This window comes from Pteropus medius, unplaced genomic scaffold (assembly GCF_902729225.1).
Source record: "Pteropus medius unplaced genomic scaffold, Ma_sr-lr_union100, whole genome shotgun sequence".
In the NCBI taxonomy this organism is placed as follows: Eukaryota; Metazoa; Chordata; class Mammalia; order Chiroptera; family Pteropodidae; genus Pteropus; species Pteropus medius.
Genome location: NW_024349803.1, coordinates 21,761,141 through 21,774,546, shown reverse-complemented (window position 1 = coordinate 21,774,546; position 13,406 = coordinate 21,761,141). Strand labels below are relative to the sequence as shown.

Below are 13,406 nucleotides of genomic sequence, written 5' to 3'. Positions count from 1 at the left end.
CTTGGTTTTAAATCCTGGGTTTCATCACGTTGAATATTTTGTGCCCAGCCCTTTTATCCTGCATGGTTTCTTTTGAGAAATCAGCTGCCAGTCTTATGGGTGCTTTTCTCTTGCTGCTTTTAAGATTCTCTCTTTGTATTTAACCTTTGGCATTTTAATTATAATGTGCCTTGGTGTGGGCCTCTTTGGGTTCCTCTTTCTTGGGACTCCCTGAGCTTCCTGGGGTTGTATGTCTATTTCCTTCACCAGGTGAGGGAAGTTTTCCACCATTATTTCTTCAAATAGCTCTTCAACTTCTTGTTGTCCTTCAGGTACCCCTATGACACAGATATTCTTACATTTAATCGTGTCCCATTAGCCCCTTAAATGATTGTTATAGTCTTGGCTTCTTTTTTCCTGCTGTTCTGATTGAGTGTCCTCGGCTTCCCCATCCTCTATATCGGTGGTCTGATCCTCTTCTTTACCCACTTGTTTATTCCCTCTGACATACTCTTCATCTGAGATAATGTGTTCTTCATTTCTGACTGGTTCCCGTTTATAATTTCCGTTTCCATTTTTATGTATTTTATCTCTTTGTTAAGTTCTCACTGAATTCATCTACACGTCCCCTAAGTTCGTTGAGCATCTTTATAACCCGTGTGTTGAACTCTGCATCTGTGAGATCGCTCGACTCCGTTATATCCGGATCTCTGTTCTCTTCTCTCATATGGTTTCTGCTTCTTTGTCTTCCCATTCTGGCTGCCTTTCTGTGTCTGTTTCTATGAACTAAGCAAAGCTCCTAAGTCTCCCAGTCTTATTAGCGTGGCTTTGTGTAGTAGGTGTCCAGTGGCACAGTCCTGAGAGGGATTCAGCTCAGGCCAAGTTTAGCCTTTGCCTGTGCCCCTCCGGGGCCACCTGTTAAGATTCAGCAAGCAATCCACAGATGCTGTGCTTATAGTTGCCTCAAGAGGCCATGCCATTAGCGTGAGTCTAGGCACTGCTCATCAAGGGGCACCTAACTAAGCAAGGCCACACCTGGAAGTGGCTTGGGTAGGGCCGCGAATTGGGGGAGACATCGTTTCAGGGAATCCTCTGGGCAGAGTGACCTCTGTTATCCGGCTTGATGACATCTCATCTATGGCAGTGCTGAGTCCCCACACTAGGGGCAGGGGGAGGGCTCAAAAGAGGAACAATGGATACCACCCACACTTCTGCCTGGCAGAAAGCCTCACCTCCAGCCCTCGCTCCGACCACTCAGTGTCCCCCTGTAAATCCTTGGTGGCCCCTGAGCAGCTGACCCGATGCTGGTGTTCAGAGTGAGCAGGTCTGTCCTATGAAAGTCCACTCACGGACACGGCCCCTTTAAGAGGCATCTGCGGCTGCCACTGCCATAGCCTTGGTCCCACTTAGCTGCTGGGGACCGGGCAGCCTCACGTCCTCGGCTTCGCCTAACTTCTACTTCTGCAGGGCGGTCTCTTATTTCTCTCCCTGGTCTTAGTGCTTCTGTTCATCTAGATCCCAGGCGACTTTGCTTGCTCTTTGTTTCTGCCACAACTTCAGTGTGGTCAGAGGGATGAACAAAGCCTCTATCATCTATGCCATTTTTTCCCCATGTTCAAAAAGAACATTTTATAATGATAAAAGGGTCAATATATCCAGAAGACAATGTTACAAACATATGCACATAAAATAGAGCCTCAAAACACGTGAAGCAAGACCCAACAGAACTGAAAGAAAAAATTGACAATTCAACAGTGATAGCTGGAGACTTCAATATACCACTTTCAATAGTGTATAGAACAACTAAATAGAAGGATCAGTGAGGAAAAAGAAATCTTGAACAATATTATAACTAGACCTAACAGGCATCCGCAAAACACTCCATCCAATAACAGCAGAATATACACATTCTTCTCAAATGCTCAGGTTTTGGGCATTCTCTTCTCTAGGACAGACCATATGCTAGGGCACAGAGAAAGCCTCAATAAACTTAAAATAATTAAAATCACATAACCACTATGAAAGTAAGTTAGAAATCAGTCACGAGGAATTTTGGGAAAATAAAAAATATGTGGAAGTAAACAGTTCATTCACAAATACCCAATAAGTCAAAGAAGAAACCATGAGAGAAATTAGAAAACACTTTGAGATGAATAAAAATGAAAACACATCAAATCAAAACTAATGGGATGAAGCTAAAACCTTTACTGAAAAGATCTCAAATCAATAGCCTAGCTTACATCTTAAGAAACTAGAAAAAAGGCAAACTAAGCCTAAAACAAGCAGGAGGCAGAGAATATAAATTAGAGCATAAATAAATTAAATAGAGAATAGAAAAACAGGACAAAATGAAAACAAAAGTCGGTTCTTTGAAAAGATCAACAAAATTGACACATTTAGCTAGACCGACCAAGGAAAAAAAAGAGACAGAGAAGACTCAAATTACTAAAATTAAGAATGAAAGAAGAGACATTCTTATCAATGTTACAGAACTATAAAGGATTATGAGACTACTATGAATAGATGCATGCCAACAAATTATATAACCTAGATGAGATGGACAAATTCTTAGAAAGATATAAACTGCCGAAATTCATTTAAGAAACAAAATATGAATAGACCTATCGTAAATGAAAAGATCAAATTAGTAAAAAGCTTCGCACAAAGAAAAATACAGGACCAGATGCCTTCACTGGTGTATTCAACCAAAATAATTAAAATTAATACCAATATTTGTCTTTTTGATTATATCTACTTTCAGTGTGAAGTGGTTGTCTTATTGTGATTTTGATTTGCATTTCCCTAATGACTAATGATGTTGAACATGTTTCATGTGTACTTCTTCAGAGAAACGTCTATTAAAATCCGTTATCTATTTTTTTAATTGGGTTGTCTTTTCATTGTTGAATCGTAAGAGTTCTCTATGCATTTTAGACTCAAGCCTTTTATTAGATATATAATTTGCCAATATTTTCTTTCATTCTGTAGGTTTTCTTTCACATTCTTGTTGGCGTCCTCTGGAATGCAAAAGTTTTAAATTCTGAAGAAGTCTAACTTACGTATTTTTTATTTTGTTGCTGTGCTTTAGGTATCATATCTAAAAACCACTGTTAAACCTAAGGGCATAAAGATATAGTCCTATGTTTTCTTCTTAGAAGTTTACAGGTTCGCCCTTATTTAGGTCTATGTTCCCTTTTGAGTTAATTTTTTATATAGTGTGAGGTAGGGGTATAATTTCATTCTTTTGCACGTAGGTATCAAGTTATCCCAGCACCATTTGTTGAAAAGACTCATCTTTCTCATTGAGCTGTCCTGGCACCATTATTGAAAATCAACCGACACAAACATAAGTTTATTTCTGGATTCTCGATCTACTTCCATTGATCTATATGCCTATCTTTATGCCAGTACCAATCTTGATTACTGTTATTTTGCTGTAAGTTTTGAAACTGAGAAGTGTGAATCCAATAATTTTTTTTAAGATTGTTTGACCATTCTGAGTCCCTTACATTTTCCTATGAATTATGGATCAGATTGTCAATCTCTGCAAAAAGGCAACTGTTCTTGTATCAAACCTGTAGATCACTCTGCGAAGTACTGTCATCTTAATATTAAGTATTCCTATCCATGAACTTGGGGTGTTTTGCCATTTATTTAGGTCTTTTTAAATTTCTTTCCTTAATTTTTAATTCTTTTTGATGCTATTGTAAATGGAACTATTTCTCTTTTTCATTTTGGACTGTTCCTTGCTAGTGAAAAGAAATAGAACTGACTTTTGTATATTGATCATGTATCCTGCAATGTTGCTGAACTTATTACTTCTGATAGTGTTTTCATTGATGCCTTAGGATTTTCTGTACACAAAATCATATCATTTGAAGATATAGTTTTACTTCTTCCTTTCTAATCTGGATGCCTTTTCTTTCTTTCTTGTGCCTAAATGCCCCAGGCAGATCCTCCAATATAATGAATGTAAGTGGTTAGAATAGACATGTTTCTTTTGTTCCTGATCCTAACAGGAAGGCATTGGATTATTCAAATTTTTGTTGTTAAATATGATGTTAGCTATGGGTTTTTCATAGATGCTCTTTATCAGTTTAAAGAAGTTCTCTTTTATTTATATTTTGTTAAATGATTTTATCATGAAAAATTTGGAGATTTTTTTTAAAAAGCTTTTTCTACATCCTTAAGATACCATGTTTTTGACCTTTATTCTATTTAATGGTGTATTACACTGATTGATTTTCATATGTTAAGCCAACCTTGCATTTCTGTAATAAATCCCACTTGATCATGTGGTGTATAATTTTTTTTAATACATTGCTGGATCACGTTTGCTGGTATTTTGCTCTGGATTTTTGCATTTATGTTCATAAGGGATATTGGTATGTAGTTTGTTTTTCTTGCAATGTCTTTGGTTTTCATAGCAGGGTAATACTGACCTTATAAAATGAGTTGGGAAGTTTTCTTCCTCTTCTATTTTTTTGAAGAGTTTGTGAATAATTGATATTAATACTTCTTTAAAAATTTGGTAGAATTGATCTATTAAGCCATCTCATCTTGTGCTTTTCTTTGTGGGAGGTTTTAAATTATTAACTTAATCTCATTACTTGTAAGTCTTTTAAGATGGTTATAATCAGAGACTGAATTATAGTTTAAAAGTATGAATTTTATGGTATGCAAATTACATCTCAATAATGTTGTCAGCAAGAAAGAACACGTGTACAGAACTCCATATTCAGTGTGGTGGAGTGAACGTGTTTCCCTCATCTCTGTCTTTCCTCAAATTCTCTAAAATAACAGTAGAGCTACAGAAATACATATGCTCACAGAGACAAAGAAACAGAAGAGAATACAAGAGGTCAATAAATTTTGGAAGCTTTCATGGTAACTGATTTAGTATACCTGAAAAAGCTAATAGCCAAGAGCCTTTGGAAGTGATAGCAGCAGGAAACACGAATCTGAGACACTGGAGGTCTCAGCAGGCACCTCTGAGAGACTGCAGTGTGAGGCTAAAAACAGGAGGACTGGTTTATAGTCTTCCTACGATCCCTTCTGCCATCTCATGTTTCCCCACCCCGTCTTAAGACTGAGGACGGCTCTCTGAAGTTGTTGATCACTGAGGATCTGTTCTCAAGGAAACAGCAACAGTTGAGGGCGGAGGTGCCAAGATGAAAACAGGCGGTGACAGAAAGTTTAGCTGCTGAACTGGAAGACTCCCAACCCCCTTTTCCTATTTGGTTCCCCAAATATTGGCGGGCTACTCCATCCATGAGAAGGGTAAAGGATTCCTCTCTGAGGAAACAGGCAAGTCCAAGAGAAAGGCTGACAGACACAGGAGTCAGGGGATGTTTGGACCAAATGGCCTCTCTTCGACCATGTACAGGGAAGCCCAAAAGACCTCACCTGTAGACACAAACTGACATGCAGGTCTCCACATGTAGGAGGAAAGTCTAACATGAAAAACAGAGACTGACAAGAGTGGAAACAGGGCAAGTCTCCAGGGAAAAACGTGACCTGACAGTATGTGACGGATTCTACCATAAGGACAGTTGGAAGAAGAGGTATGTTACAGAGACGAGAGAGAAAACAGGAAGTCCTAGCTGGACTTAAAGACCAAAAGAAAACAAAACCAAGCAAATAACCAAGAAGGTAGGAAGTCCTAGCCAGATCTGAAAACCAAAAGAAAATAAAACCAAGCAAGTAACAAAAGAGGCAATTAATCCAGGAAAAAAACAAAAAGTTTATAAGAAAGGAAGTGTCAGAGTACAGCTCTTGGCTCGCCACAGTACTTACCTGGCTGTAATAAAGGAGAGTAGATTACCAAATTAAACAAAAACATGCAAATTATATTGGAAGAATGAGAGGAAGGACATGTATGTGTGAGAAAGGAATAATTCAGGGGAATCATCCTCATTTTCCATGAGAAGAAGAAAATAGGTAATAACTAACAATTAGAATTTTAAAAGTGGCAGCAGAAGCTACTTGAATGGTAGAGTTCAAAGTGGCTGCCTTTGGGGAGCAGTGACTGGACATGGGTCAGGGTGAGCCAGGGAACCACTGCTTTACGTTCTAAGCTTTGCAAAATGCTTTGGCTTTTAAAATTATGTATACATGTTGCTGTGATAAAAATAAACATTTAATTAAAAAGTAAGGGAATGATGCTAGCCTGACCTGAGAATCAGTAGCACGCGTGTGCACGTATGCATACACACACGATGAAAACGGTCTAGAATAGCCAAGGCTGGATTTTCAGGCTCCATAGCCCAGCTCAAGCACTGCTTGACCCAGATGTGAGGTCTGGGCTCTGGCTAACTGTTGGTTCGCTTCAAGGGTTTTCAAGGTCATCTCTCCGAGAAGATAGGCTGGCCTCACTGCAAGAGTTAACGACAACAATTTGCAGAGACCCGTGTCTGTGCAAATTGGAAAGGCAGGCAGGACCAGATACCGGAAGTGACAACTGACACTTATTAATTGATGCAATACAGTTCTTAAAGATCACACAAATGACAAACAGTGCAATGCATTACTCTGAAATGAAAGTGATGGCTCTGAATGAGGTAGAGCATGGACCTAAAGTCTGCAATAGCTCCTTCACCCAGGGATGACCTGAGCAGTATGTTCCAATGCAAAGACACAAGCCCCAGGAGTGTGTCAGCAGCTGACGCCACGTGAGGTTTGGGAATGTTCCCAGGTTCCCCGTCGTCTGGATCCAGAGTCTGGCAGCCAGTGGGCTGTGCTCACTTCTGCTCTCTACAGTTATTTACATAAATACATTTTAATGAAGGAAAGTTGTCACCATTATTACTATTATAGTTATTAAACAGTGAAGCTTGGTTTGCAGGGGCAAAATCTAAGGTGACTGACTGTAGCGTTTATACGGAAGGAAGCCGCCAGTGCGGCTGAGCAGCTTTTCCCAGAGGCACATGGTCACAGGGCTGCTTTCAGTCAGGGAAAACCTGCCAGTGTCACCAGGGTCTGGCTGTATGGGAATATGTCGGCTTTCAGCTTCTGGAAGCCATACAGTCAGCTGTAAAGTGGGGCTGGTGAATCCTGCACCCTTAGCAGCTCTGGTCACCTGCGCTGGCCCTGGCAGGGGAAAGCCCCTGGGGAATCTTAGCCACATGCTTCCCTTCCTAGGTGGAAGGTCAGTCAGTGCTTTTCTGCCCACCTTGAGTTCATCTTTGCTCTGGAAGTTGTCCAGGAGGTGCTGGTAGTGGGTGTCACACATCTGGCGGAGCAGCGAGAGAAGGCAGGACACATACTCACCCTGAGGACCAACCCAAAAAACATTTAGCACAGATAATCACAAGGGCTGTGTTCCCCCAGTCCACAGAGGGCAAGGACAGCAGGAAGGGTCTGAGATGGCCCCAATGATCATGGAAGGGAAGGTGACAACTGAGGCCCTGGGAATAACTTTTCTTTTCTGCTAGGAGAGGGAGTCCTGCTAGGGGAGGCTGGGGAGTTTTAGCAAGACCTCTGCAGTGTGGGTCTAGGTGAAAAACCTTAATCTACAACAAAGAAGCACGGCAAAGTGAGGTGGATATTCCAGTTATTTTCCTAAGAGAGCTTCAGCCACATCGTCCTTTGTCACTCTATGTTGCCAGCGCACTGTACTGAAGTCTAGAGCGGCTACGTGGATCAGAGTGCTTGGCCTTCTCTGGACAGAATTTGGACTTTGTGCCCGTCCTGCTGGGTCCTTCTACAAGGATCTCTCTGGGGACCTCCCAGAGCTTCCATGTGGTTATTGGACCAGGCAGGTGGGATAAACATCAACACAACTGTCTGGAAAGCAGAGAAGTCAAAACTGACCTGAATGAGAAGACGAGCTCCGGCCTTTAAGACAAATAAAATTTAAAGATAAAAACGAGTCTTTAAACTTTCTTCAAGTTCCAACTGGGGTAACATGGAAGAAAACCCTGCCTTAGGGACTCCGAAGCCTTCCACCATCTCACGGCAATTCTTGGCTGGTGGTGGCCGAGCATGGTCTCCTCTTACAGGATGGCCTCCTCAGAAGTCATGGAGGAAAACGACTTCATTTGGACAATTTTCAAATGTTTTTAAACTCATGGGAATTTGACAACAGTTTTTTAGACTCTCAAATCCCTTCTAGACCCACGAAATTATTATGCATATAGTTATGTAAAATATATACTTGTATGGGAACCTCAGCTTTACCTGAAAAATGGGCATAATAAGTCATAATTCACAGATTTGTTATGAGGATCAGATGAATTAATGCACATAAAACATTTGAGTAAAAAGTCCAGGACATAAAGGAGCGCTCGCTAAACTGTAGTTATTATCTTCATTAAATCTACGTAAATGAATCACTTCGTTAGTATTGCTAAGTGAGCTAAGATTTGTAAAGGGCACAGAGCGGGGTCAGGCCCCCGGTAGCGGGACTGTTACAGGGCGCCAGGGGGATTTTCCACCTCGGCTGAGAGCGCCCTCCGCAGGCGCTCCTCGGGGTGCAGACCCCTCTCTGAGTCCAGCCCGCAGCACAGGCCCGGCTCTGCTCTCCCCGCTCGCCTGCCACGCTGGAGCTTGGCTTGCTCCCAAGAGGGTTTTCTGCGAAGAGATCATTGTAATCTCCTGCCTACCAACTGGAAGACTCCGTGCAATGTGGTCATCACGTTCCGACACGAGGGCTGAGAAGCCCGCTCCCGGTGCCGGAGGCCACCTCTCTGCAATTCCTGAAGCTGCCCCGGGCTGTTTCTTGTCTCGCAGGACCATGGACAGCACCGCCCGGTACCCCGGTGCAAGTCTACCTCATCACCTTTTTCCTGACACTAGACACTGAGATCCCAACACTATGGGCGAAAGCAACTAATGTGAGGACTCGAGCAAATTCTGAGAAAATTATTCTGCCAGGCACATCATTCCGGAGAGCCTGTTGCTAGAAGGAGCAGTCTATTCCTCACCTTCTAACAACATCTCTAGTCCATTCTGCGTTACAGAAAATGACCCGGCTCAAAGGCAAAGACCAGCGAAGGCGGCGCAGGAACGCAGAACGAGACACGCCTCCTGAATTGGCCCTAAGGGAGACCTCGCAGAGCACGAAGCCAGAGCTTCTGAGTGGGGACGGAGGCCGGATTCGCGGGGGGAGAGGGCAGCATGCTGACAGCCATGCGGGAAGGGAGGCTGAGACGAGGGCGGTGCGATGGTGAGGTGGGGGTTGGTGAGGAGCCCCGGGTTAGAAAAGAAAGCAAGAAAACCTGAACGTTAGTTACTAACAGTGATCTCGGCTGTGCACTGCGGGCACCGCTGCCCTCTTACCGCCTCCTGAGCGTGCGATTTGCTCATGATGGTGAGCAGAGTCTGCAAGAGCACGTCCAGGAGGCTCTCCACCATCATTTCTACCTCCTCCATGACATCTGCCTCCTGGAGCGAGCAGCAAGAGAGCACACCGTTAGCGCCGGGCCAGGCTGGTGTGCAGCTGGCAGTACTTACTAAGTCGGCCACGTCAGCGCGGTCGCGGCCTCACTAGCCTGCAGTGTCAAGGAGCCTGGGGCGACAGCTCTGACAGGAGGGGAGGAACTCCCGCCGCTGATGCCGCGGCATGATGGCTGGGGCCTTACCCTCACCCAGCATCACCGTGACGCCCACACTTCTGAACATAGGCAGAGGCGTTAATTTCAATACACATGACGAAAGTGAAGGTCCTGAGTTAAAGACTTTCTCTGATTTCCTTAGAAATGTCAGGAGAAAGCATGACACGGCTGACCATTCGCACCACGGGGTGGGGGTGGCACCCTCTCCACTGCTAACGCACGTAGACGGATCCTAGCCTTTCCGAAGATTATTTCCACCATGGGGTGATCTCAGCCTTTGCCAGACCCGAGCGCTGCCCACATGCCTGGTCCCACTTCGAGCTCCTCAGCACCCTTGCTTGTGGTCACTGGTCTACCTGAAGGATTCTGGTCTCAGTGCGTCTTTCCAGGCAGTCGCACAGAAGCAAGAGCAGGCCTCCCCACTAAGGGCTGCTTCCCTGCCACTGGGCTCTGCACGTACGAAGCAGCCACGCTCTCCTCTTATAGACAAGACCTCCCACGTCCAATCTCAAATCCTGTAGCTCGTTTTAATCATCTCACAAAGAGATTCCCACTGCCTCTTCTCCGGCCTCTTTATATTACTGGTCCGAATGTCCATCTGTCCATCTGTCCATCTATCCATCAATCCGTCACCCAGCACGTGCCAGTCATTGTTCGAGAACCTGAGTGTACAGAGGTGAACAAGGAAGACAGTATCTCTGCTCTCACGGAGTTTAAATTTCATCCATCCCCTACCCGTCCACTCAATACAGTTGCACCGTGCCCCATTCCACAGGAAGAATTTGAGCAACTGTTGGGGCCAACGTCGTCTTTCTCCTCTGTTGAACCGGCAGGAACACTTCTACTTGTGACATCTCTCCCAGCAGTTGTCAGCAACCACTTGCACCCGACAATAAAACCAGACCATCTCCTTCAGGTTGTAACCTGTTCCCATTCCTCTTCCTCTCTTTCTTTTACCCTTTGATTTTTTTTTTTTAAGCAAAAAGCCGCCTACCCCACAAGTCTGACCTCAGGTTACTAGCAGCGTGTTGCCTCTGAGGCCTGGTGGGAAGGAGAGCTGCCAACCCTGCCTGGAGCCAAGAGCAAACAATAGGGCCACTACACCCATCACAGCCACTCTGCCAAGCCGGGCCCCAACCCCAGATGGTCTGTTAAGTCTGGACACCAGAGCACCCTCCTGGGTGCCTGTATCCTGCGCAAACCAAGCATACTCTCTTTTTGGCACCTGTCCTGGTCCACGTGGATAGCCCAACCTCGTAGGTTCTTATCACCTGGCTACTGGCCTTCAGTTTAAATGTACTTGAAATTTTCTTCTCTAGAAAGCTTATTTCAACTTAATGAGGTAGTATTATTAAAAAACTCGTTCTTGTTCCTAATTTCTTTATACCCTCCTACAGTTTCTACATTTTCTATAAGAAATATGCATGTCTTCTACTGTCATAAATATATTTAATGAATATCATTAAAATAATGTCCTACCCTTATCCACACCTGATACATGTCTTTCCTCTCCTCCTTCTGGTCACAGATCTTTTTTTAAAAGAAAATGTAAAGAAGAAAGAAAACAGGCGGAAGCACTACTGGTTGAAATCTCACTCCTAAAGCACAATTCTACCATGCCATGGGGCTCGGAGCGCTTGTGGGCAGCAGTTATCTCTCCTACGTCCTGCCCTCATCTGGCACAGTACAGGAATGCCATATGGGTGGAATCGAGCTGCCAGGAAACTGACAGAAAAGTCTGAATGAGCAAGCTGCCTCTCAGCCCGCCTGGCTCCCTGTCCTCGTGCCCAAGCACCCTCAGGACACTCCCAGGAATGCAGAATTAACACCTTTTGGTAGAAGCAGAGCATGGCACAGGATTGGGCTTTTTGGTACTATAGATAACTACATTTCTGGGTGGCTTTATCGTAGCAAAACTTTTAAAAATAGCAACACTGTGTTGTGTTGAGAAGCCTGCTGGGCACACACAGGCCTCCATTCACTCAGGCACCTTCCTGTCACTGATGAAAGCTTCTCTGACAGAGAAGTGTACAAAGCCATCTTTGTTGCTCTGCCTCTAGCTTAAGTAACACAAGACTGGGGCAGAGCTGCGGGGGCCGGAGTGGGTACGGGGCCACTACCAGAGAGCTGGTCTTGACGATGGAGAAGATGCTGCCAAGAATCCCTGAGCAGATGAGCAGCTCTTTCTGCTGCCGCAGGTGGAGGTGAATATGGTGGAGAACCACAGGAAGCAGGATGCGGCGGGATTCTGGGAGAGAAAACACAAAGAGGAAGAAGCCCTCCAGAGGAGGACTAACTGCCTCGGGAAGCCAGTGGCACTGTGGGACTCAGCTGGTCTGAAGCAGGTGGGGCTGAGACTGAAGCCAAGCTGGAGGCCACCCCGCTCCCTTCTGTGGGCCCAGAAGCCTGCTTCCTGGGCATTATAAGACACCCACAGCATTATCCTTCCATCTCTCTTTCCTTCCTTCTCATTTCGAGCCTTAGTATCTAGGGCATTTTGTGGGAGATGAACGCTAGGACGTTGCATCCAAACGAAATCTCTTTAAGGACCAGACTCCAAATGAAAAGCTTAGCCTACAGTGAAAATACCACTTAAATGACACACATGGTTCTATGAGCTGCACTGATTGAACCTGCACACTTAATATGGATTACAAATGGTCCCTCTTCAAGATGCCCTAGCTGGGTGGCCAGGTCCTTCCGCCCCCTCCCCCCAGCCCCTGTTTCCTTTGTGGCAGCCATTAGGCCTGCCTCATTTTCCCCTCTAGATGTGTCCACAGCAAGGAATAGAACAGCAGCTGGACTTTTGTCTTCTCAGAAGCCTTTGATAATTAGCTGACCCTTATTGTCAATTCTACCTTTCTTATCTCCTCAATGTTACCAAAATGGCACTGTCACCAGGAGGTGACTCTGTTTAGAACCCTGAATTCAGGAAGGCTGAATCCGGAGTTCAAGCTACTTTATTAACTCACTCCAAGACCTTAGGCAGGTTGATTCCTCCTCTGGGCTTGGTATTCCCCATCTGTAGAATAAGGTGCTAACGGCCTCATCTGCATTTACTCACAGGTGTGGTAAGAAGGCAAAGTGAACACAAGTGTAAGCATGAGTCTGGCAGCCTGCAGCCACCTCCAGACCTGGCCAGCACGATGCAGTCAGATCACTAGTGACACAAACCAGCCATGGCATTTGGGATTTATTGTTCATATTTGACCACAGTTAAGTGTTTCAGATAAAATTCAGAAAGAAAATCTTTCTCAGCTGAAGATTAATCATACGACACATGAGAGATTTTGGAACTACCTTGTCAAATACTTAGAATATGTTCTAATAAAATGGATCGATAGCTATTCTATGTTTAAAAAGATGCTTGGCTGAAAGAGAAGTTCATAGTATATTTTGCAGACCAAAATATCAACATAGCAGGATTTGTAACAATCACCAGCTGCCTGTAGACGAAATAGTAAGTAGTCTGTTACTAGAATCTGCTGAAAGAGAGATCAATGTGTTCCAAGAACGTACGTGCTGGATAAAGGACACCACTGGTAAAAACCCTCCTGCTTTAGGGAAGATGCTGCAGTTCGGGCATTCAATGAGAAATACAGATGAAAATGTGCTGGGCTTGTCATTTCAAAACCCAATTACATAGTTCCACTGCCACATAAAGTTTATTTAAGAATAATCTGCCTCACGTAATTATGGGAAGCAGCAAATGCATGTAAAAATATTAGAAATAAAGTCTGTCAGTGAGAGTAGTCTGCTCTCCCCTACCCAGACATTCAGAAAGCATCTTTTCAAAGCAGTGCACAAACTGAGCGTGGGCAATGGCCTCCGTGGTGGTGTATCCAAACCACTGCTAAAAGCTTCATTCCGGGG

General features: G+C 44.3%; 1 protein-coding gene across 1 annotated transcript in view; it reads right to left on the bottom strand.

The window, feature by feature from the left end:
• The window catches only part of DOCK3 (dedicator of cytokinesis 3), a 313,424-nt gene that overhangs the window by 54,646 nt on the left and 245,372 nt on the right, over positions 1-13,406 (bottom strand). The window contains exons 25-27 of the mRNA XM_039837883.1: positions 11,654-11,781; positions 9,217-9,363; positions 7,151-7,249 (exon numbers count right to left, since the gene is read on the bottom strand). Coding sequence (XP_039693817.1) covers positions 7,151-7,249; positions 9,217-9,363; positions 11,654-11,781 — 374 coding nt within the window. The remainder of the gene's footprint in view (positions 1-7,150; positions 7,250-9,216; positions 9,364-11,653; positions 11,782-13,406) is intronic.